The sequence below is a fragment of the Molossus molossus genome, unplaced genomic scaffold, assembly GCF_014108415.1.
Source record: "Molossus molossus isolate mMolMol1 unplaced genomic scaffold, mMolMol1.p scaffold_m16_p_20, whole genome shotgun sequence".
NCBI lineage: Eukaryota > Metazoa > Chordata > Mammalia > Chiroptera > Molossidae > Molossus > Molossus molossus.
This window is the reverse complement of record NW_023425356.1, coordinates 4,878,503-4,905,011: the sequence shown is the minus strand read 5'-3', so window position 1 is coordinate 4,905,011 and position 26,509 is coordinate 4,878,503. Positions and strand designations below refer to the sequence as shown.

The window sequence follows — 26,509 nt, the reverse complement described above, 5'->3', positions numbered from 1 at the left end:
TGACCATGGGTACTCTCTAGGCATAACTATATTCTTCAGGCACACACGGTCACTGTGCGAACATATAAAGGCCCATTTAAAGAAAGTAGCTTATTAGAAAATGGGTACAGATTCAGTACTTACAGAACACTGTGGTGGGGAGAATAAATACTTCTGTCTTTAAAAAGTAAAAAAAAAAATTCACTTAGAAAAATTAATTACATATGAGGTGCTTAACATCATTAATTATCAGGGAACTACAAATTAAAACCACAATAACAATATCACTACACACCCACTAAAATTCAAAGGACTCAGATTACCAAGTGTTGGCAAGGATACAGAGAAACCATAAATTGTACATTTTGGAAAACTGCTGGCACTATTTACTAGAGTAAAAACACATGCAACAAATCATCAAACAATAAGTGTTGGCAAGGGTGTGGAGAAAGGGGACTTCCCATTGCTGATGGGAATGCAGACTGGTGCAGCCACTATGGAAAACACTGTGGTGTTACCTCAAAAAAATTAAAAATTGAACTGCCATTTGACTCAGTGATCCCACTTCTAGGAATATACCCTAAGAAGCCTGAAACACCAATCAGAAAGAATATATGTACCCCCATGTTCATAGCAGCACTATTTACAATAGCTAAGATCTGGAAACAGCCCAAGTGTCCATCAGTAGAAGAATGGATAAAAAAGCTGTGGTACATATACACAATGGAGTACTAAGCAGCTGTAAGAAAGAAAGATCTCTTATCCTTTGAGACGACATGGAGGGACCTGGAAAGTATTATCCTAAGTGAAACAAGCCAAGCAGAGAAAGACAAATATCACATGATCTCACTTATTTGTGGAATATAATGAACATAACAGTCTGAGGAATAGGGTAGACCCAGAGACGTGGAAGTAGGGTACGGACTGAAAACCCTCAGAAGAGGGTGTGGGGGAGGGAGAGAAGAGATGAACCACAGAACTTATAAGCATGTACACATAACCTATGGACATGGACAACAAAGCTGGGGACAGGGTGAGGGGATGGGGAGGAGGGTGTCAATGGGGAAAAGGAGAAACATCTGTAACAAAAATAAATTAATAATTAAAAAAAACACACACATGTATCCTATAACCTAGCAATTCTAATTCCTGAGTATATGTTCCAACAGAAATGAGTGCTATGTCCAACAAAAGATATAACAATGTTCATAGCAGATTTATTCATGTTGACCCCAAACTGAAACAACTTAAATGACCATAAACAGTAAAAAAGGAAATAAATTGTGGTACATTCATATCATGGAATACTATTCAACAAGGAAAACGAATGGACTTCTGCTATATAAAACATGGATGAATCTCACAGAAATAATGTTGAGCCAAAGAAGCCAGACATGAAAGAGTACATTGTATTATGATTCTATTTCTAAGAACAGACAAAGTAATTTATGGTACTAGAGGTCACATAATGTTACCTTGGGGAGGGGAAGGCATTTACTGGGAAGAGACAAAGGGAGCCTCCTATGAGGTTGGAAGTGTTCCATATCTTGATCTCAGTGGTGGGTACATGGTTGTATACATGTAAAAAATTTGTCAAATTGTACTTACAATTTTGTGGACTTTGCTATATATGTAAACTACAGCCCATCTCCTAGGTATCTTTTGCTCCACTTTCTTTTCATGAGATTCATCCATGTCGTTTCTGGTCACAGAACTTGGTTCTTTTTCATTGCTGTCTAGTATGGTATTGTATGAATGTACCACAATTTTCCTATTGTTGTGGAGCACCTAAAAAAGTTGTAAAAATTAATTTTTTAGATCCCAAATGAACATTTTCTCTGCTCACTGGGTGACTATTTACTAAAATACTAAGAAATAAACTCCATTTGCAACATGAGCCATCTCCTACTTTAAGCATGAACAAATTGCCAGGTCAACATTTATTTGTTGCCAACCAAGACGAGTATGCTAAACTCAGTGACAGAGCAACAGAAACGGAAGTCTTTCTCAAAAAGAGTACCTCAGATCATAATGTTTGCTTAAGATGACCCTTTGTGAATCAATAAAATATTGTATGTAGAGGATTGGTCTATGATGAATGAACTTACATTATGTCATAGAACTTTTGTGAATGGGAAAGAGAATGAGAACCAATCCAGGTGGAATGGAGGAATCTTGTATAATCTGATGGACACTAGGTAACTTTAAAACTAATTTCAAACTCAATCTCTATGTGTGCCAATGTTATTAATTACCTGGCAGTATGCGAAGCCCTTTCTGTGTTTTTTCTTTCTTTATCCTCCCAATAACGCTATGTGGGACGGGACTATTATCTCTGTTTCACAGATGAGGCAACTAAAGTCTCTGCCTAAATAAAGGTCACAAATATTTCCTTCTCCGTCTTCTCCTGGAAGTTATAAAAATTTCAGGATTCTCTATTTACATCTATGACGCATTTGAGATTCATTTTTATTTATGGTGTGAGGGATGGATCCATGTAATGAGAATAGATTGAATCAGTCATTAAGAGTCCAGAGCCCTGACTGGTGTGGCTCAGTGGTTACAGCATCAGCCAGGGACCAAAGGGTTGTAGGTTCAATTCCTGGTCAAGAGCACAGTACCTAGGTTGCAGGTTCAATCTCTGGGCCCTGAGCCCAGCGCATGCAGGAGGCAACCAGTCTATGTGTCTCTCCTACATTGATGTTTCTCTCTCTCTCTCCCTCTCCCTCCCTTCCATTCTCTCTAAAAATAAATCAATGGAAAAAATATCCTCAGTGAGGATTAACAAACAAACAAAAAAAGAGTTTACAGAGTAAGTGTAAAGGGTGGATGGAACCCAGAAAAAAAACAAAGTCAAGAGTTTAGGGGGCAGATCTGAGGAATAATGACACAGACACTTGCCTAGAAAGCACCATGAGAATTCTGAATAATCAACACTACGCGCTCAGATAAGCAAACTGGACTGGTCTTGGGTGCGGACACCAGTGACCTCACGAAGGGTATTTATAGTACACACGAAGGTTCCGACCTCGGAGCTACATCTAAGCATCAGCCTACAGGAACTACCAGTGGAAGCACCTGGGGCAGCCTGAAGTCCCCTCTCGGGCGCAGGGGGCGTGGGCAGCCCGGGGCACCTAGGATGGCCCAGGCAGTCCCAGTCCCGTCCCACCCCTTGGGGACTCCGAAGCAGGTCCCGGGAAATCGCTGCCCCACCAGGGAGGCGGGCGGCTGGACGATGGAACAAAACGGCGGGAAAGGAACTGTGCACTCCGGCAACCTCGGGGCAAAGCTGGGCGGTCCCTCCCACCCGCCACCCCGTCGCGGGTCAGGAGGAGCAAGGCTCCCTCAGGCACCGGTCCTACCATGGGAACCCCGAAGCCATTCTGGGGCTCTGAACGGAATAACCTCCGCGCCCCAGCCGCCAGGAGGCCACCTCCTGAACAGCCGGGACCTGCCCTGCCCATCTGACCTCCTGACCCCCTCACAGCACGAGCACAGAAGCCCGCGTTACCTGTCGTAAAGTGCCGTAAAGTCGCCGGCGTTTTGCGGCAGTGCGGGCGAAGCTGGCAGCCGGATCCTCGCTGGCGCTCCCTCTCCCCTTCGCTGCTGCCCCTGCGGAAAGGCTGCGGGTGGAAATTGGGAGAGATCGGCAACCCGACGCCGGTTCTTTCCCCGGGGATTGTCTGCTGCTAGGTTTGTGTAACAATGGAAAAAGCGGGATAGGGCTGCTTAAGAACAGTTATTGGGATCCTTGGTTTGGAGGCGGGAAGTCAGGTCCAACAACTCACTCCTTGTGACCTGCGGTTCCTCCTGGTGCTATTTTGGTTTTCACCTTGGTGTTCATCACTAGACTTCGGGTATCCTCGGAGTAGCTGGCACCTGTCTTTCTTGTTAGTTTGCCCTGCAGCCTCCTTGCCCCTGGACTTTGAAATGCTTTACCTTATCGGCTTGGGCCTGGGAGATGCCAAGGACATCACAGTCAAGGGCCTGGAAGTCGTGAGACGCTGCAGCCGGGTGTACCTGGAAGCCTATACCTCGGTCCTGACTGTAGGGAAGGAAGCCCTGGTAGGTGCCTGAGGGACCCCAGCCCCGGGGAAGAAAGCTTGTCCAGCGCCTGGTTGCTATTACATTAAGTGGAACCGAGTTTGCAGGTCTGCTTGTCAGACCCTTTCAAACACATCCGTGGCTCCTTTGGATTTGGGGAGAACAAGAATGAAAATCGTACACCAACCAGCCAAGCGATGTGGAAAATGAAAGGGTGCTTTGTCTTACTTTACAAGTCAGATTTTCTGGCTTTCTCCAGTAAATCAGGAAAGGAAAGTTGTTTCACACTCCTGGCGGTAGTTATCAAAATCCCTCATTTCATGAGATAGCCAAGAAATTGTGAGTTGAGTGCTAATGAGGGGCTGACACTGCCTTAATGAGTTGATTATATATTCAGAAACCAAGCTGAAACCTTCCCCCTTTGAAGTATTTCCACAGGGAATGGTAATTGCCTTTCTGTCTGTTTCTATCCAGAGAGGTCTTACATTTCATGGACATCACCCAGTAGAGCTTATACCCAAACACCTGTATGTATTGAGTGATCCTGGGACATAGTAACTATACCATTGGTTGATGTATCATATGTTATAGCTGGCTGTCATTAAGGGCTCAATAAATTTGGAAAGAGGGATTAAGTTCAGGTTCATGGTCAAACTCCAGGTACCCATTTGATTATATTGAGGTGTTTGTGGTTGTTTTCTCTTTGAAGGAGATTTTTAAAATAAACATTCTGGTTCAATTAGATAATGAAATGTTTTATAGGTTAGGATATGTGATAAATATGGAGTGATGTGTGATAGAAGTCTTGCAGAGAGTGGGGTTTTCTGTTCTTAAATCACTTAGAAAATACTGGATAGGATTACTGTGAGCTTTAAGCTAGTAGCATGTGACTTCTTGATCTTTAAGAAATGTTAAAAGTTCAGAAAACAACATTGTTTCCTTCATTTTTCAGTAATCATTTGTGTTCTCTCATATATGTGAATATAAATGTTCTGCAACTATTAAGTTTTCTGGGTTTGTAAAATTAAAGTGAGGTATATAAGAATTAGTGATTAAGAAACTATATGGTAAAGGTGAAAATGAAGAGAACATTTTTCTTTTATAAAACCATCCTTGTCATTGGGAACTGCTGGAACATTATCTCTAAGAATTGCAGAGGAAAGGATTTTTTCTTTTTATGTTTGAGAAACAGATTCTAGTTAAGTATTAGGAAATAATTATCATTCACACTTGGAGCAATAGCCTTTATCTCAAATGCTTGTCCATCTAAGTCATTTGCTCGTCAAGTCATTGAGTACCAGGTACTCTTCCATTACAGCAACCCTCATAATGTTGGACTTACCATGTAATCCTTGTAACATAAATGTTATGATCAGCAGACTTCTTGGTATATAAGAAATAGTGTTACTTAGCTGTGCATCCATTTTGACTGTATTTGAATTAAATATCACTGCACAGGAAATCAGTTATAAGACTCATGATCTTGGGTAGTAGCTGTAACCACTGGTGCCTGACCACCAACACATCAGGTCCTCTCCTCACCTGCACGCTGCCCTCCAGTGAAGGGTCAGCTCCTGGGTTTGTTCTCCAGAGTTGACTTCAGGGGATTGGGTCACAGAGCACTTTGTATGGAAGTTTCCTATATGTTTAGAATTCCTTTTCCCCCTGCAAGTCTTCCTTTTTTAAACAGGAACTAAGAAATACAGTTTTAAATTAGTCTTTCCTAAATAAGATAGGAATGTTTGCTGCTTCTGTAAACAACTAAATCATAATTTTCTCTCACTTCTCATTGATGTTACCTTTTATTTTAGCCGGGGTCCCATAGATATTCCCATGGAAAGTTTAATAAAACCCAAACTATCATGTACGTTTATAATCATCATTCAATATGGTTATTCTGTATCACTATGTTTTTGAAGGAAGGCTCATGCATACATACATATTCTCTGTTCTACGGTGTTCTGCCTAATGTATTAGATGCAAATTTAGAGGTAAATTAAAAAATACAAAAAGCCTCAGATGTTAGGAGGTCTGCCTCCCCTTGGGATATTAAGATAACCCCAAAGACAGAGTTTAATTGCGACATGATGTAGACTGCTAGTTGATGAGTTGTAGTCAATGGTCTGTGTTTGGATAATTGCCAAAATCCACACCAGCCCCAGACAAAGGTGTGTGTGTGTGTGTGTAAATGGTCACCTGCTGTCTCACTTTGATATTGGACTTACATCTATAGGAAGAGTTCTATGGAAGGAACTTGATTCTTGCTGATAGAGAGGAAGTGGAACAAAAAGCAGATCATATTTTAAAGGACGCTGATGTCAGTGATGTTGCTTTCCTTGTGGTCGGTGATCCATTTGGGTAAGTCAAAGCAGGTATTTGCGTTTTAATTGTATTTACCTCTTTTTTTTTAATCCATGAGAATCATTCTGTTACATTTAAAACCTTTTACCTACCAGGTTTTGATGAGGGACTCTGCTTACATAGGTTCTATCTAAAATTTTGTAGTTTAAGATTTCATTATCTTTGATATTAATGAGGAGGAGCTGCTTGACTAGGATGTGATCATATGCATCACCTCTGTTGTTTATCAGGTGTTGACTCAAGTCTATATCACTGATTTTGCTGTTCTTTTAGAAGGTCAGTTAGGGCATCCAATGACTTAACTAGTATATCACTATTAAATATGCATATTTTGAGTCCTGCCTGCCATTTGTTTTGCAGGTAAATTGCAAGCATCTTTTGCTTCCTTTGTCTAGGCATTTTTTTCTTTTCTAATCATCTCATATTTAGCAATATTGCTATCACTTTACTTGCCTTGAAGTTATCATCTATCAAGCCTCAGATTTCAATTTCTCATATCCACTGGGAGCCCTGCACCTTCCCATTACTAAGAAGATGGGCTTTCGCTTGTCTGTCAGGTATCATCAATCTCTGATGTCAAGCCAAACAGAAGAGTTCTCTGTCTCCAGCTGGTGACCCAAGATTTATGTCACAGATTTAAAAAACAGTAGGGCAATTAAACCACTGTGAGCCCACCACCAAAGATGTTTTTCAAAAGAGTAGAGTTACGTGTGCATGTGTCTGTCAGAGGAAAGTAATTTACATCTGTATGCTGTGCCAGGGATTCTGTGTCATCATTATGCTTGGTTGCAAATGATATTGGGTAATCATACATTTAAAAATATTTAAATAGTTTATTTAACCTCTGACACTATTTCCTATAAAAGTAAGTCTTCCTCCAAAGGAAGTATCCGTCTTTTCTCTTTTTTTGCCACAAAATAGTAAAATAAAATTAAAGTTATTAAAAATCCTATATGTATAATGTCTTGGAACTCTCATAGGATTTTCTCATCATAGTGGCTTCTGCCAAAATCCCATGTTTTCTGTATGACACCTGAACTCGCCCACCTTCCTGACTTGACGGTACTACAATGCTTATAGGCCCCTGAAAATGTAATCTCAGAGTCCCCTGACGTCTACAGCGTCCAGCCTGGACCAAGCCCAGTGACCAGTGCTGCCCAAGGGGAGGTTTGCAGACTGGCTGGTGCCAGCCCACCGACCACTGGTTGATGATGAGATAACTACAGAAATTGGGAGGGAGCAGTTAGAAACTTTATAGCATTTTTTAAAGGAATTTATCTCCACTGAATATAATAATAAAATTGTGGAGCTTGTATTTTGTGTTACTTTATTTGCATTTTACATAACTATGGTCACATTGAAATTTAGAATTTAAGAAAATAATGGCCTTTCACCAGTTTGAGAAGCACTGCTGTTTATTTTCTACTTTTTTTTTTTTTAGAGAGAGGGAGAAACATCAATTTGTTGTTCCACTTATTTATACATGTATTGATTACTTCTTGTATGTGCCCTGACCAGGGTTTGAACCCACAACCTTGGTGTATCGAGATGATGCTCTAACCCACTGAGTACCTGGCCGAGGGCATGTTGACTTTTGTTTTACCAAGATTTTCATATTTATTCTTTCCTCTCCATTCTGGCTGCACTATTCTACTTGACCCAAGCTCTTATGATCATACACCCAGTTTAATATAGCAGCCTTTGTCTGGTTCAGACTTCATTCATTACCTGTGCTGTGGTCAAATTCATATTTGTAAAACCACAATTTGAACACTCTTATTCTATCACTGGCCAGACATGACAAATCCTATCCAACCTGCCCTTCTATCTACAACACACCTGTCCTGTTCTTTATTTTATTGATGACATTGATCAACACATTCTTGAATCTCCTCTTAAAATTGCCTTCTTAGCAATTTCAAGTAATAAGCATATTAAGATAAACTTATTACTATTTTTGGGCATGTGGCTATATCCACAAGTGTGTGTGTGTGTGTGTGTGTGTGTATCCGTCTATATGACTGTGATAGAGCCACATGCCCAGAAATAGTAATATTGTTCTTTACACACACACACACACACACACACACACACTTTTCCAGTCACCATAAATGAAGCATTTTCCCAAGCCCCGGATTGGACGGAGTGCTTAGTATACTGGTTTAAGCCAGTGTTTCAAACCAGTTCTGTCGTTTTCATGAAAGCAATATAATCTAGGCAATTGTGATGATAAAAATACTAATTTTGTCACAAATTTTTATAGCAGAAATCTGAGGGGCTTATTTAATCACATTTATGTCAGTTTCACCAAGTCAAAGTACTTTGCCAGGTCATTAAACCTTCATAGGGTACACCAAACACATGGTCATTTTAAATGAACTCATAATAAAGAGAGAGACAGTTTTAAGCCAGATTTTCTTTTTGCTCATTTATTTAATTTACTCACTAAGTAAATCTGTTTTCCTTAATCTTATTGTTAAGTAGTGAAATTCTGTTGGCGGTGATATTAAAAACATTTTCTACAACTGACATATTATTTTTTAAAAGCCTACTCTAAATCAAATTAATGATTGTTTTACATACTAGTTGTTATTTTATGCATATGATTAAAAACAGGCTTCCTTGGTGGGCATTTGTTCATCTGTCTGTGCCGGCCTCATGGGGTGCAAGCCCTTGATCTTCCTACTTGGTATGCACTGTGCAGAGCTTCTCAAACATGCTAATGCTGCTGCCTCGGCAGGCTTGGCAGTCTCATCCGGGGAAATGGCCTCTTTGCTAGTGCGGTTCTGAATTGATGTGGTGGCACATTTCAGTGTCTGTGTTTATACTTATGTACAGGAGTGAGCAAAAGTAGGTGTACAGTTTGAGTACGCGAAACACAACTGTAAACCTACTTTTGCTCACCCTTGTATATTCTCTCCACCACCATCTATCTAATTATAATCATTAGACTGAGCTCAAAAAAGAAAAGGCAAAAATGGAATATGCACACACATACTGATTACACATAGGAAGATAGTCATAAATACCACGACTGCTAGACAGGTGTGAAATCCAGCCAGGATTCTATCAGCTAGAGCTCTAATTACAAAGACAGATCAGCCCAGCCGGTGTGGCTCAGCCAAGGCTCTCGAAGTGTTACAGGTGCAAGTCAATATTGCGAAGGGATGTGTAGACTGACACTTTTCCTGCCGAAAGCTCAGAAATTGAGGAAAAGCAGGGCCCTTGACCCTTTGATTGACTTGAACTCATGAAATATTATGGCTTTACTGTCATAAAAAGTTACTTGAATCTTCTTCTCACTCCAGGGCTACGACACACAGTGATCTGATACTGAGAGCCACAAAGCTGGGGATCCCTTACCACGTCATCCACAATGCCTCCATAATGAGTGCCGTGGGCTGCTGCGGTTTACAGGTAATCCTACAAAGGAGGTGGTTTCTAATATTTAGCAAATGTTGTCGTTTTCTAGAAATTGCAAGTAGATTTTATTATATTTTATTAACTATAAGACATCATTATTTTATACTACAGTTGTTTGTACTAAATTTTTTTTTTTTTTATCCTTACCCGAGGACATTTTTCCATTTTTTGCACAGATAGAGTAGGATGGAGAGAGAGGAAGAGAGAGAGAGAGAAACATCGACGTGAAAGGGACACATCGAGTGGCTGCCACCTGCACGACCAACTAGGTCCGGGGACAAACTGCAACCAAGGTACATGCCCTTAGCGGGTCTCTCCGGACCGCAGGCCGATGCTCTAACCGCTGAGCCAAACCAGCCAGGGCTGTACTAAATTTTTTTAAGACTAAAAGTTTTTATACTGGTTTTCTATAACTTAGATTTCCCCAACCCCCAATGGAATAGACCATTGAAATTAACTAGAGAGAGATCTTTATCTTATATTAATTTGTGTGTACATAAAAAGTAAATATGCCCTGGCCGGTTTAGTTTAGCGGTTGGAGCGTCAGCCTGTGGACCAATGAGTTGTGGGTTTGATTTTGGTCAAGGGCACGTACCTCGGTTGCGGTTTATTCCTGGCCCTGGTTTGGGTCATGCAGGAGGCAGCCACTTAATGTGTCCTCATGTCGATGTTTCTCTCTCTCTCTCTCTTCTTCTCTCTTCCTCCCCCTCTATCTGAACAAAAATGGAAAAATATCCTCAGGTGAGGATTAAAAAATAATAATAAATAAAGAGTAAACATATTCTAATTTAATTGGTTCAGTGCTCCATAAGCCTTTTCACATCTTCCTGAAGTGACTCACTGTGCTTTGCTGAGTCCGTGTTTTCCACACAGGGCTATTTCTGCTCCCTCTGGGTCCTGTGGCACAGCACTTCTTAGAAGAATCTACAAGCGAGTCAAAAGGTAGTGGTAGTTGCATTTAAGACAACTTTGTAGTTATCGATGTGTAAAAGTTATTTTTAACCCAACAGTCTTGGTTCTGAAGGGTTAAAAGAGCCCTCCATAACTGTTTCAAGATTTTCTTCCAAGAGGCTGACGTTCATGTCACGAGTTTTATATTTGTGTTCTGATGTTCACACACATATGATCCATGACAACCACTCATGGCTGTCAGTGGTTTTAAGACTTCATTGGTTGTTAATACACATTTTTATTTCAGTTATAATAGGGAAAAAATGTGTATCTCAGTATCTGTGAAATAAGGTTTTCACTAATATGTGTTCCTGGAATGTGTGATTTAAAGTATTTACGACAGGAGGATTCATTAGCGTTGGCCACCACGCCTGTCTGTGCCTTCAGAGGGTCAGCATTTTGTATGTTACCCAGGAAGAACAGCTTGTTGTAATTGATTAATCCTGGTCAGTCATCTCTGAAATATTGCCTTCGGTTCTGAAGAACCAAAGAAAAGGTATAAGTGATTTGCCTTTCAATGTTCATCACTTGGTCTTCGTTACCACATTGAAGCTGGCAAGAATTTAACTATCTCTGTCTTTTATTAAAATGCATCCTTACAAAATATCCTGCCAATTCAAGTCTTTTTACCCTTTAAAACCCTTCCAACATTTTTGTGTTAGAGTAAGTTGAATGGAGTTAAACTCCCCCAACCATCATCTTTAACTCTGTTGATATTCTGTTTCAGAATTTGTTTGGAAAAAAGATTTGGCACTAAACACATAAAGAATTCTTAACTAGAGATGCTCTAAGATCCTGCAGATTTGGAAGCTAGAAAGCTGGCTGTTTCCAGCTTTGGGCAAAGGTTACCTGGACCGAGATGCATTAGGTACTCAGATTGTTGTTGAAGTGATTTTAGGGTTTTTTTCAAAATTGAAATATTAGAAGCATGTATACTTTAATGTGTTATTTGAAATTCCTACCTAACAAATATTTCTAACACTTGTATTACTTGTAGTATGATAATTTTTCTAATAAAAGAAAAATCTATTGTCTAGAGCCAGGCAGGTTGACTGTATTTAGATATAACTGCTAATGAAAAATCAAGGAGTTTTCTCAGTACACAAAAGACAGATGGACCCAAGTCCTTCTTTTTCTGAATTCTTCTAGTTAAGCATTTAGCAGCTTTATCATACAGAATCAGAATTACTTTCATTTACCCTTGTTTCTGCTTTGGAGGAGACATTATAAAAAATAATGTTTTCCTTGATAATAAATGACATATATACTTAGATAATAAACGACATATATACTTAGAGGAAATTAAGAAAACACAATAAGTATAAAAAATAAAATAAAAGTCCCGTAGACCCAGCACCTAGAGGTAATCATGAGTTACCAGCTTGGAAGATTTTCTTTTAGTCTTTATGTTCAACACTTGTTATGTGTATATTCACCTGAATCCGACAGGCCAAAAAAGAAAAAATTACACATTCTAAAATACTTTTTTGTATGGTATTTATCATTTATTGTTGATCATTTGTGTGATAGAACATATGTATTCTTTTGTAAAACTGTGGTGACAAATAGTTCAAGACATTTTAAAGGACAGATGAATGAGACAGGTCAGTGTTACCAGGTAGCATTGATTTCTGCATGAAAAATTGCATTATCACCCTGGCCAGGTGGTTCACTTGGTTGGAGCATCATCCTATACACAAAAAGGTGACGGGTTTGAGGTCATGCTACATACCCAAGTTTCTGGTTCAGTCCCTGTTGGGGACAGTAGATAAATAGATAAATATTTCTCTCTTTCTCTCTCTTCCTCCTCCCCTCTCTTTGCCTTGCTCCCACTCTCCCCCGCTTCCTCTCTCTCTCTAAAATCAATAAACATACCCACAGATAAGGATTAAAAAAAATACAAAAAAACTTTGTCATTGATCTTATTAATCATAAGAACATGTTGATATTTCCTGGTCTGCACTTAAACATATTTCTATTGAAGGAATAAGAAAACAGGCTCCTCTGTTCTGTGGAGCACAGAGTGGGGATCTTCAGCTCTGGTAGTCTGACAGGGGTGTTCCGGTGGCCCAGCGGTACCCCAGTATCAGTTCTTGGCTGTGTTGTGTGGTATAAAGTAGCACTAGTTTGCTGGGCAGTGGGTCGGGGTTGTCCATCTACACTTTGGTTGGAGATTATACTCTGTAGTTGGGAATTACCAATTTTCCTTACATGCAATAGAATGCTTTCTGAGTTTTTTGAGACAGTCCTAATTTCAGACATTCTGTGTTGTTCCATGCATGTTCATGATTGGTAGTCTGTGGATACTGATTGTTACTTCCAGTAACTCATTAGAGTTGCCATAGCCCAACCCTGTTGAATGACACCTTGTGCATATGGACTGGACCCGCTTGCACTGAGAACGTGCACACTCATCTTTGTGCTGTGAGGTGTGAGGACACTCAGCTTAGACCTCTTGTGTGTGATTTGGTTTTCTTCTCAGTCTCTGCCAATGGACGTAGGCGCATGCTTCCGGCCAGGCTGGGATCAGCTGCCCCTCCTCACCAAGTCTTTCTCATTGCCTAGACCCAGCCCTGGAGTTTGGCATTCATTGACTTTCTGTAATTATGAGAACATTTTAATGATATATAGTGATGGTATAACTTCACTTTAAAATCAGAATTTGTCATTGTGTCCTTTCAAAGGAAACAAATGTTTTTATGTTACTTAAAATGATCACAATAGCTATGGATGTTCACTGTCACAGATTCCTTAATCGGTGGTAAACACGAGGGCAGGGCTTCAGGTTTCTTCATCTCTCTCAAAACACCTAACAGGGCTCCTGCTACTGGTTGGTGTGCAGAGACGTTATTGATGAACTGAATGCTTAGCTCCGTCGTGTCAGCTTTGGGTATGGCGACATTGCTGTCTGGGCCCTGGTTCCCTTTTGGAAAAAGAAACATTGCTTTTTAAAAAATCTTAACTGATTTTAGGACAAAACCACATAATATAAACAGTCATTGTAATTTTTAGTAATAGGCATCATTAAAATAGTGTGAACTGATAGACTTTCTTTCTTTGCATGCTTTTGCTGACAGAATGGGCAGGTTCGATAAACTAACTGGTCTTTTCCCTCTGTAATATCTATGATTCTTTGAAATTTTATGTAGATAAGTGCAAGCTAGTGTACACTGGAAGGAACGATTGAAACAGCTCCTACTCACTGATGGACTCTGAGTTACTCTACGTGTAAGTGCTCTGGAAAAGGATCTGGAACTCTCTGTGGATTTGAGTGTGATATAATAGACTGTATTATTAACTTTGAGAATGGGATAAAGAATTCAGGAAATAATAAAGTGCATGGAATTCGGCATTGACTATTTCTGTCATTACAGTAAGATGTTTTAATGATTTTAAAAGACTGTGTTATCGGTTGTGGTTGACTTCAGGGTAAGGCCATAACTTTCTCGTCTTTGTGAAACGCTTCCACTGTCTGGCTGTTGCATAAATGACCTCGATTGTTGCTGTTCGCTCCTCTGTTTAGAGGATGCATTTCTACTTGTGAGAGTCAGCTTGTTGACCTTAGAGGAGTTCTCACTGTTCCTTTTCAGAAGCATTAAATTGGCTGTATTGTTGTCCGGGACTAATGCAGAAATGATAAAGCCTAACCTAGTCTAGAGAACACTGAACCAGGTGTTAAGTGTAGCAGAGCTCTGCACGGCGTGTAACCCTAGAGGAATCGTCTAATAAGCTGTCCAGTCTATCAGTCACTTCGGAATTACTTTTGACTGCCTGCTAAATGATGAGCATGTTACAATTTTTTTTCTTCCTTTCCATTTCCACTATAACTTTTAATCACTGTTTTAATAGCCATCTTACCATCATTCTCTTCCACTTTATAGTTGTTTTTTATTGTAGATCCGATTGTGCCATTATTCTGCTCAAACAATCCTGGTAATTCCATCCTGTACACAGTGTTGAGTTGCACGTGTGTTTACCATGTTGCAGACTCCTCGCTTCACTCCTTGGCACACCTTCCATTGCACGTTATCGATATGCGACAAATATCCGCGGAGTTGAATTGCTTATTTATTTATTGCCCCAAGTTGGAGGTTGTGTTTGGAATTGTATGCTTTAAATCCTCTCATTTAATTCCTATGTGGACTTGCTCATTTATGTGTGAGAATGTAAATCTTGTCGTCCTCTGTCTACCTAGTTGTTCAGTTTTATGTGCTTCGTATGTGGCCCTGTGCACAGTCTTTCCAGTGTCAGCAGAAATCTGCGTTGCGTCAACATTAAGCAGAATGCATGAGGATTAAAGAAACCAACTTCAAGACCAGCATTCTGTATAGAAAACTAGTCAGCCGTGGTTATGTGGCTTTGTGGCACTTTTTGACAGCTCTGCTGGCTCAGCTTTCTTTTATTTCACAGACTTAACTGATCTGATTTAGAACATGCATGTGTATGAAAGAAATGTGTAGGGTGTAATAGTGTTCTTAGAAGTTAAATTTACTAATTTTTCCATGTGCAGAGAAGTTATTTTTTAACTTAAAAATGACAAAATATTTTTGCTTGAATGTAAAATAACAAAAGCACTAAAGCCTCATTATAAAATGGAGTTTACAGAGCACCTGTGCTTTGGAAATAGAAGACATTCTGGCAGCAGTGAGACGAGCAAGAAGATATTAACGCCTTTCCGGCGAGTGGTGCTGAGGGCTCGTAGGGAGAAGAACTCGACAGGAAGTTTCTAGACACATTTAGAGCTGGAATTGACAGGAGTTGGCTCATGGAGATATGTCAGCACTAAGAGATACTTGTTAGAGGTGAGTCACTAGTACCCCTCTAGGTAGCTTGCTCTGTGCCATTCTAAATATTGCCCAACAGAGGAGCTGAATAGACACCTCTCCAAACAGGACACACAAATGGCCAAGAGACATATGAAGAAATGCTCAACATCACTAATCATCAGAGAGATGCAAATTAAAACAACAATGAGGTATCACCTCACACCTGTCAGAATGGCCTCCATCAACAAATCATCAAACAACAAGTATTGGCGAGGGTGTGGAGAAAAGGGGACTCTAGTACACTGCTGGTGGGAATGCAGACTGGTGCAGCCACTGTGGAAAATAATATGGTGTTACCTCAAAAAATTAAAAATTGAACTTCCATTTGACCCAACGATCCCACTTCTAGGAATATACCCTAAGAAGCCTGAAACACCAATCAGAAAGAATACATGTATCCCCGTGTTCATAGCAGCACTATTTACAATAGCTAAGATCTGGAAACAGCCCAAGTGTCCATCAGTAGACGAATGGATAAAAAAGCTGTGGTACATATACACAATGGAATACTATGCAGCTGTAAGAAAGAAAGATCTCTTATCCTTTGAGACAACATGGAGGGACCTGGAAAGTATTATCCTAAGTGAAACAAGCCAAGCAGAAAAAGACAAATACCACGTGATCTCACTTATATATGGAATACAGTGAATATAACAGGCTGAGGAATAGGGTAGACCCAGAAACATAGAAGTAGGGTACAGACTGACAACCCTCAGAAGAGGGAGTAGTGGGGGTGGGAAGAGATAAACCACAGAACTTATATGCATGTATGCATAACCAATGGACATGGACAACAAAGCCAGGGACAGGGTGGGGGGGATGGGGAGGAGGGTGTCAATGGGGTAAAAAGGGAGAAACATCTGTAACAAAAATAAAATTAAAAAATAAATAAATAAATAAATATTGCCCAAGATTTCCCACCTAGTTCCTCTGTTCACCGACTCTGCCTTCCCCCTGTGCAGTCGTCACAGGGTAAATCCTATCCCTCCTCGGAGGTCCCACGTATGTCCATTCCCTCTGGGCACGTCAGGCGCTCTGTAAGAGGGGCAAGTGCTGAACTCCTACAGTACCTACAGCCTGTATCTCATCTTTAATAGTTCTTATCGGCTGCCTATATGTCTTTCTCATGTATTTTCTATAACTAGATGGTGTCTCATATACAAATAATGGGTCATTTTGAGTTGAGTTTTTGTTTGTCTTCAATAGATAAATACATGATCCAATACCAAGTTAAACTGCTCCCTGTATTACTCACTCCAGACAAAGTGTGCCTTGAGCTCCTGCTGTTAGAAAGCGGCTCTGTGGCCTTCATGTTCAGCTTTGCATCGGTAGTGTTGTGGGTGGGACGGTCACTGCTCAGGCTCTGCAGCCTCTGCTTTCGTCACTGTGATGTTGCTCCAGTTACTTTTCATAGCTTACTGGTAAGTACTGGGTTGTTCAACACAAAGACTGGCTGTTTTGTTCTGTGAGGTACTGGTATCCAAATGGCGAAACTTTTTGCATATGTTCCAGAATTCATTGAAGTTTGCACCACCACAGCCTTGGGAAGGGCTACAGCCTGTAAATCCGGGTCCTAGGAGGCAGCGCTCGTGGGAGGCTTCCTTTAATCCCCCAAATTAGGCAATTCAGAGACGCTCCTGCACAGAATGGTTTTTGGCTAGTGATGATATGTGACTAGCATCCCAGTTCCCTTTTACATGATCTATCCCTTTCTTTTTGAATAAGGAATTTACCTCTGTGACTCCTAAAATGTCGAAGACCCTTTTAAAGTGTTTCGATATTGTTGCCTATATAATTTTCTTTAACTTAAATAGTTTTCCCTTAAAGTTTTTCTTAATAGAGTAATACTTATGTCTCAGAATCTGATCAGAAATGCCAAAAATTCTATTTAGAACATAAACAGCTGAACTTGTCTAAGTAAAACCATGAGCGTCATTTCCAATATTTGTTAGTATTTCTGAGCCCACTCCAGTAAGGAAAGCACTTGGATTATAGCGGAGACAGCATCTTAGAACATCTTCATCTCGTCGCAATGAACACCAATGTTGTTGGACCGTCAAATCACTAATGTTTATTGAATCTTTACTGTGTGCAGGGCATTAGGCTATACACTGTGTCATTTAATTATTTAAAACCACGTTATTAGGTTTATAGTTGTTATACTCATTTTTTTTCCGGGGAGAGTCTGGAAGGTCACTTGAGCATCCGTGAGCACCCAGCGAGCGAGAGTCAGGGCAGTGGTAGCCACTGTGTGCGGAGCGACAGCGGACGCTGTGCTTCGCGGGCCAGCCGTGGCGCAGCCTGGGGTACCTGGCATGTAGTGCGTGACCTATGCTAAATACTTATTAGCACGTAGCAAACTGTCCCATTAAATAAGGGTTTTATTCTTCTTTTCTAGCTGTATAAGTTTGGAGAGACGGTGTCTATTGTGTTTTGGACAGACACTTGGAGACCAGAGAGCTTCTTTGACAGAGTGAAGAAGAACCGACAGAATGGCATGCACACGCTGTGCTTACTAGGTGAGGACTGTGTGTCCCCTTAGCGGGGCAGTGTGCAGTTGGCCTGTTCTCACCTTGACTCTGTGTTGAGGTGGAACCGTTCTGCGGGTAACTAGCAGTGAGCACCGACACGGTCTGGCCGCTCTGGACATGCCACAGGCTTTCCCATCTTGGGAGACATACGTGATCTGCTCCAGTTCCCACATGGCTGCTCCCCCTTATGCCCTGAGAGATTGATCCTCTCCAGCACCCGTTTGTTCCTCAGGACCCTGGTTTTGTCAGTTCACTGCAGCTCAGCAGATTTCCCCTGGGCATGTTCTTACCAGCTCCATCTGTTACTTCCCAGAGGAGCTCCGTCAGTACGGTAGTGTGCATGCTATCAGAATTACAGAAGGAGAGATCTGAAGCCGACTCGAGATCATCTTAATGAAGCCTGTTTTACAGGCGAAGTGAGACCCAGAGACCCAGAGACCCAGAGTCATCTTCCCGCTGTCACCCAGCCTGGTGGTGGCAGCGTTGGTAGAATCCAGGTAGCCCATAGTCCCAGCCCTTCCCACTGGATCGCGCTGTGTGAGAGCTGGGCCCCGGGTCCTTGTAGATGACAGTGCAGACCCGGCAGACGCACCGGGATGTACTCCTTCCCATTCGCCTACAGTTTCTGTTCTGTGTGTGGTCCCAATGCGGGAGTCGGAGCTCCCACCCCCAGCCGACACAGAGCAGCGGTCACCGGCACACTTCTCCGCTGGTGTGGCGCGCTCACGGACTGGCATCAGTCCTGGGACACTGCGCTGAGCTGCACTGTTGTAGTGACACTGTGGGGTCCTCCAGACTGTCTTCCCCAAGCACAGGATCTGGGCAGAGAAAGAACCCATGAGTCTGGCTTCAGTAGGAAGTACAGATACTCGGAGCCTTAGGAAAGATTCCTGTTTGCCAAAAACGTGTAGGTGACTTGTGTAACATAGCCAGGTCCAGCTATTCACTGATATGTCAGTTGTGCACTATCAGAACCCCATCAGGATGTCTCTCTTAATAGAAGAGATCACAGGAAAGCTTTACTAATGGTGGGCATTTCTCATGGGGTAGAAATGAGAGATTCATGTCTCCAGTGGGTAGGAAACTAGTGCCAGTGGCCGGAGTCCCGGCTGCCTGCCCAGTCGTGCACCACCTGTGGCTGCGTTCGAGCTACGCGGCGGCAGTGAGTGGCCGGGATGCAGACCTGTGGATGCGTTCGAGCTGCGCGGCGGCAGTGAGTGGCCGGGATGCAGACCTGTGGCTGCGTTCGAGCTGCGCGGCGGCAGTGAGTGGCCGGGATGCAGACCTGTGGCTGCGTTCGAGCTGCGCGGCGGCAGTGAGTGGCCGGGATGCAGACCTGTGGATGCGTTCGAGCTGCGCGGCGGCAGTGAGTGGCCGGGATGCAGACCTGTGGCAGCGTTCGAGCTGCGCGGCGGCAGTGAGTGGCCGGGATGCAGACCTGTGGCTGCGTTCGAGCTGCGCGGCAGTGAGTGGCCGGGATGCAGACCTGTGGCTGCGTTCGAGCTGCGCGGCGGCAGTGAGTGGCCGGGATGCAGACCTGTGGCCCTGAGAACCTAAACTAGTTCCTGTCTGTTATTAACAGTTAGTAGAGGGTGCTTGCCGACTGCTGATCTATAGTGAGATTTTACTTCGTCTCACATGGCACGTGCTGTATCCCCACCCAGTGAGCCTCTCCCAGTATCTTGTTTTAGTTTATTCTTTTTTTTTCTGTCTTACCACCCATCTGAATTATTTTACTAACTAGTTGGTTTTCTTCGCTGCTTTCTCCCTAATGTCTGGAGGTCTGGCACAAAACAGCTGTGCAGTAAATATTTGTGAAAGTTAATGGGTTGAAGGTTTTTTTAGTTTATTTTTCTCAGACTTGGTCTTATTACCCTTTGGCACAGAAAATCTTTAACTCTTACTAGTTCATTCAGTTCCAGCCAGAACACATTCCTTTTCTTCCATCACACGGACACCTAATTAACTCTAGGCCTAGATCAGGCCACGGATGCTTCTCTCTGTGTACAAACGCCTGCAGCCCACAGTGAACTGGTGCTGTTTTTTATTTTTTATTGTCAATTTAATACTTTGTTAATTAAATAATTAGTTTTGTCCTTGGATTTTCCATGTAGACAGAGACCAGTCTTACTTTTTTCGTAACTGAGAGATTGAAAACGGGGGTTCACGGGAACTTGGACCCTGGTGTGAGCTTTCTCTCTGTGTGCGCCTTACAACTGATGGAGTTGTTTTGCCACAGATCTCGCAGCCCTAGAACTGCGGGGAGCGCAGAGAGGTAGCGTTTATTTTGTAGAAGCTTCGGAAGGGCAGTTGGAAAAATCAGTCTGCTGGTATTCACTGTGTGTTTGTGTCCTCAGTGTTCAGCGTGGACGGGGTTCTTTTGGAATTGTAAGGAAGTGTTAGGCACGGGTCCTGCCTCAGGGTTTGGAGATGTAGTTGGAAGGAACACATGGGGTACGTGGAAGTTTAAAAGGACAGTTCTGCTCTATTGTGTGGAGCGGCAGGAAGGACAGACCCACATTTTGGCTCTTGAACTCTCTAAGAGCTGCCTCTTTTCTTGGCTTCCCTGGGTAAAGCAAACAAGTTAAACAATGTATCTCTCTTGCTCTGTTAACAAAAGCTGGAACAAGGTGTGAGATACAGGGTGTGGCAAAAGTAGGTTTCCAGTTCTTACAGAAAATAATACAATTGATCAATAATAATACAAGAGTAAACTCTATTTCACCTACTCACAATGGTAAACTGACCTGTGCCCCGCCCTGTGTAAGACCCCCTGACACCAGACCTCTAGCCGTAGAGGTCCTGGCTGAGCCATCTGGAGCCTCAACATCTAATGACCGCTGAGCCAAACCGGCCAGGGCTAAATTAGCACGTATTTATTGAACATCTGCTACTGGGCCAAACTCTGTAGGGATCGGTGAGAATATACCATGGTAGGAAACCACAGAGAATTTAAATTTTATTTGGAGGGATAAGACCAATATATATGATGGAGTTACAGATTTGTGAAATAGAGCATTAGTTGCACAGATAATCTCCAACAACGAAGAGCATCTGAGGGGATGTCAACAAAGGCCAGGAGTGGCCACCTACGCCGCTGCCAGAGTGGCTGGTCTCGGATGGACCAGGGGTGGTGGTGGGAGAGCCCTGTGAGCACATTTATTCAGTGGGTGTTTGTGGCGTGTCTGCCCAGAAGTGTGCGTCATGCTGGGTCCTGGTTCTGAGATGACAGGAGAAGCCTCCATGCTGGCACGTGGAAGGAGAGAGTAAGTGTGGCCTGTGTCCCAACAAGGAAACAACACTCAGAGTGGTCAGGCTTGAGATTAATTCACTTAGGTTCCAGTACAGCGCATGTACCTATAAAAATTTCCCCAATCTTCATTTTTTTAAACTTTATTTTTATTGTTGATACAATTACAGATGTCCCCATTCCCCTTTTTTGCCTGCCCCCACCGAATCCTCTTCATTTTTAAAATACAATTCTATAGAGCATATCATTTAAAAAGTAAAAAAAAAGGAAATGTTAAATCACAAACTTTACTATTGCAAATAACATTTCAGATATTGCAAATAACATATCACTCAAGGTGAATGAATTATACATGTGTTGAATTATGGAAAATCTTACAGATATCATTTAAAGGAATCTGCATTGACTTACACCCCAGTGGTTTCGGAGGCCACATTTCAATAACACACTTTCCCCTAGATGTCCAGATAAGTGGAAATATTAAATAATGATATATAAAACCAGAAAAATACTTTCACCACTGGTTCTAAGAACATTTAGAAATACATAAATGGGATAATCTCTGCTCTATTTTCCAAGCAAGGTCTTTAGTGTCTTTTCTAAAAAAAACTTTTATGATCACTTAGGAGAGCTGTAGAAGTCTGTCAGCAAGACCCCTCAGTCACACTCTATTTACTTTTACAAAAACAAACCCTGGCTGACCCATGTGAGTTTGTGGAGTAGGAAGCAGCTGTGTCCACTGTATACGAATTCCTCCGAGGCTGGACGGGCTCTTCCTTTTGCCTTTACCAGCTAGTCCAGGCAAGCACCAGTGGAGAGTCGAATGTTTGGGATGCTCAGGTGGCCGGGCTTCGAGGGAGCAGGTTCTGTGCGGTAGCCCCCGTGCCATCCCCGTCCCTGGCATCCGTGCTGGGGAAGCCGTGTTAAATTATGGTTGTTTGGTATTAAAGTGTTTCTCCATAAGTTATCAGGGCAAGTCTTAACGTTCATAGGACGACAAAAGTCTTTCCTTATGCAGTAAGAACTTTCTTCTATTTATGTTACATGCATTGAGACTTACCTTCTGGTGCCTGAAAAATAGGTAGGGCTGGGCACACGGCAGACTTTTCACTGTGTCTGCAGTCACCAGCTAGTAGACATGAACACAGAGATGTGATTCGCTGTTAGATACTGTACATGCCAGTATTTATGTCACTGCTTCCTGTGGCTTCTCTTCCAAGAGGAAATTAGTTCCTCTCAGGATGGTCTCAGGGCCAACTACGTGTTTGTTTTCTAACTACCTTGCTCAACCACAAGCTTCCATTCTCTGTATTTCCATGTAAAAGTGGCTAGATCCATGATGAGGGAGACTCACAGCTCTCAAATGAGCTTTTTGGAGACTTGAACATTTCCCCAAAACTTAGGTTTACACATGGGATTTTGGATACAGTGATTAATTACATTAAATGAGAATTATTTTTTACTTCCTTCAGACATCAAAGTAAAGGAGCAGTCGCTGGAAAATCTAATCAAGTAAGTCTTGTTCCAAGAATGTGTCCATCTATTTTAATTCCTTGAGCAATTCAATAAACTCTACTTCAGTGACATCAGTTCTGAAGATTGTGGAAAATCAGCTTTCCTTACAGTTAAAAATTGAACACTTTTAATCTTATGAAATGATGAGAAATGTGATAGTGTGGAAATGGCAGTAGGTTTTGTGGGTCCGTGACTGCGGGGGTCTGCACTTGGCAGGCCCTCAGGCACTGTGTGCGGAATGAATGGAAGGCAGGGCTGGGAGTCCCAAGTCTGCCACTGGCTATGGCTCTCCGGCGAGTCCCTTCTGTTTCTGAGCCTTATTTTTCTCATACATCTGAGAGACAGTGTCCAGACAGCAGCTCCTTCCCACAGGTGACGGATAAGCACTTGAAATAGGCTAGTGTCACTTAGGAACTGAATTTATAACAATTCTAATTAATTAAAAACTAATAACTCAGCTTAGTTAGTAGAAAACTTTTAAGTATATTTAGAACAACTTCAATGTATAAATCTACTCTTACAACCATGCATTTTATGAAATCTAAATACAGATCAAGTATTTCTAACAAAAATCTAACATTTGGATCAGTTTGCTAGGAGCATAAACTACGTAACAAATTTCAAAAACTCCGTGCAAAAGTAATCTCTGATTTTATAGGTGTAAATGTAATATATTTTGGACACAGTGAGTTAAAACATTAAAACTAATGTCCTTTTTAAAACTTTTGTTAATGTGGCTACTTAGAAATTTTAAATTTATGCTGTGGCTTGCATTATATTTCTCTTGGACAGTGCCGACTCAGAATTGTCTCAAAAGTCAGTAAAATAATCTGTATGCACTGCTTTGCCCGCTGCGCGAGCTGTTCTCTGGTCACTGGGCGGGCGCCGCAGGCTCAGCCCGGCAGAGGGAAGCATCCCGCCCAGGCTTTCCAGGTGTTTGCGGTGTTTGCTTGGAGGAGGCAGGGGGGCGGAATCGGGCTCCCACGTGGCAGTGAAAGGGCATGCTGCAGAACCCTTAAGCTGGGATACAGAACACTGCCACTCGGTTTGGATTACTTTTGCCTAAAGTATCACTTTGAATCAAGGTAACTTTAAAACATTTTTAAGTCGTTGGACTTGTGTTTCCGCCAACATTTCAGCGGGTCAGAGGGCAGGTGAGGTAGAGCGATGCAGAAGGCTGAGAAGCAGGAGGGACGACTGCATCCTTTCGGGGCCGCCACGGCGGTGCTCACGAGCCTCCAGGTGCGGGGCAGGTCCGGGAGCGGGAGCGGGCTCCATGTGCGGGATGTAACTTCACGGCCCCGACCAATGGACCTGCTCTCACAACTTCAGGGGACGGAAGATCTACGAACCTCCTCGCTATATGACTGTAAACCAGGCGGCCCAGCAACTTCTGGAGGTTGTTCAGAACCAGCGAGCACGAGGAGAAGAGCCAGGTACTCAAGTCCCCAGCCAGCGGCCTTGGCCCGCCGCACTGCGCCCCGTGACCCAGCGGCCGCGCCCAGATAGGCCCCCGCCTCCCCCGAAGCCCGGTCGCTGTGCGCGTCCAAGCCCTTTCCCAGCCTCAACTCAAACCTCGGAGGCCGGAAGTTGTACTGAAAGAAAAATAGTGGGGTTATTTTTCCTGAAAGCAATGCCACTCCAGAAAGTGAGGATTTCTCCCAAATTAACTTCAAGTCACATTTGAAGTAAATGTTACTATATAAATACGTTGATAAAATATAGAACTTGATAGTGAGGCTTGTCCTGCAAAAATATATTTATTCTGTTTTTTCTCATTCTCAGCACTGAGACCAGAGCTAGTTTTCTTCAGGTTAGAGACTAGAGAATCTGTCCTTGTATTCCTAACACGTAGACATAGTGCGTAGTATGTAAAAAATGTTTATTGTCAGCAAATCTTTACTGAGAGGTCCTTAATGAACTTAAATTATGTTCCAAGGTGCTGACTGCCTCTAAGCACCTATCTCCTGATGGAAAAGCTCTATAGAGATTCTTGAGAGCAAATACTTTAGAAAAGCCTTTGATTGGATCATTGGCCCTTGATGAGTGACTAAGGAGATTTAAGATATTTGGGGCTTCTTGAAATGTCCTTTTGGTACTGATGTTGGCTTGACTACCGGACAGGTTGGCGCATTTGCAGAACTGAATGGTGGTATCTTCCTTTATTAACTAGCAGTCAGCGAGGACACGTTGTGCGTGGGACTGGCCAGGGTTGGAGCTGAGGACCAGAAGGTCGCCGCCGGCACCTTGCAGCAGATGTGCTCCGTGGACCTGGGAGGACCTCTGCACTCCCTGATCATCACAGGAGGCAGCCTGCACCCGCTGGAGACCGAGATGCTGAGTCTGTTTCCTGTGCCAGAGCGGCAGTCGGGGTCCCAGAGCGCCGAGAGGCTCTGCACATAGGTGTCATCTGGCACGGAGCTAAGCTCGGCCCTAGTGCGTGTGCCGTGTCTGTGGGACAAAGGGAACAGGTCTTCTGTTACCTCGTAAGTACAGCCAAGTGACCAAGAAGAAAGACGATTCCACAGCGCTCTGCTTCCCGGGCTGGGTTTGCCTCTGACACCGTCAGCTGGTGCTGCTGGTTCCACAGATGTTCAGGATAGAAACACATGGAGCAGACCAAGCTGGAAAGCTTGTAGTGGACACCCATCAACAGAGCTGTTGAAAAACAGCTTTTCTTTATGAAACCTACGCAAGGTGGTAATCCTCCTTTCTTAAGAATCAGCTGCCCTGACTGCAGGGTTGTGCTGGTGGCGGTGGGTACGGGCGACTGAGCAGAGGTGGGGGCACACATCCCACGTCCTCAGAGCTCATTTGAGCACCTGCCACAGGAGGACTCCATCCTGAATTGCCTTGTCTTATTTAGCTGACATCCTAATTATGGAGCTCATATTTGGCTGTATTTTGGAGATTATATAATTGTTCATTATAAATGTTCAGCCAGCTAAGTACAGTTAGTTGCTCTTTGGTTTTAAATAGCAACTCTCACAGCCAAGTTGACAAATGGAAAACTTGCTGACTACAGAATAAAGTTTTTAAAATTTTAAGTTTGAAGACAACAGTCAAGACTCTTCATATCACTTAGCTCAGTGTGCCACTCTATAGATGCGACTGGTCACCTTCTTACTCATTGTGAACAACACCCCTTGATTATATCATGACCATAGAGTTTTATACTTTTTGTTCATTCATAACAGACATCTTTGTTAGTTACTGGTGGGGCTATTCTAGTTCTGAGGATTTCCGTGGCCTAATCCACTTGTCTGACCATACTGAAAGCCACAGACAGGATGTCAAAGCCAGTCCTGGACCTGTGTGTAGGGATAAAAAGGAAAGGTGTTTGGAATGAATGCAGATAGGAGCTCTCAGCAGAGAAATGGAAACCAACCAACAACCGAAAACCCAAACGGCTGGACCTCACAGCAGAGGGCAGAGAGCAGGTGAGTAGAAAGCACCTGAGGAATAAAGAACAGATTGGAGGGGCGAGAAAACAGCTTCAGTGCCGCTGATATCAAGCAATGTAACTCACTGTAGAGCGGGTCCTCTGGTAATGTTATAACATGCGTAAGAAAGGCAGATTCCTGACCAGGGCCCGACTGCCCGGCTCTTCCCCAGTTCCCAGAGATGCA

The 26,509-nt window shown here is 42.7% G+C and overlaps 1 protein-coding gene across 2 annotated transcripts; it reads left to right on the top strand.

The window, feature by feature from the left end:
• The first annotated feature begins 3,564 nt into the window (after positions 1-3,564).
• On the top strand, positions 3,565-26,509 carry DPH5 (diphthamide biosynthesis 5). 2 transcript variants are annotated; one of them, XM_036273540.1, is made up of 9 exons: positions 3,565-3,672; positions 3,887-4,044; positions 6,257-6,381; positions 9,693-9,801; positions 17,983-18,103; positions 22,838-22,877; positions 24,020-24,034; positions 24,213-24,316; positions 25,054-26,509. In XM_036273540.1, the coding sequence occupies exons 2-9, from the start codon at positions 3,910-3,912 to the stop codon at positions 25,281-25,283; spliced, it is 879 nt and encodes a 292-aa protein (XP_036129433.1). In that variant the 5' UTR covers positions 3,565-3,672; positions 3,887-3,909; the 3' UTR covers positions 25,284-26,509. The 2 variants fall into 2 exon arrangements, with proteins under 2 accessions (XP_036129433.1, XP_036129435.1); XM_036273542.1 differs by lacking the exon at positions 24,020-24,034 and having other exon boundaries at positions 3,565-4,044.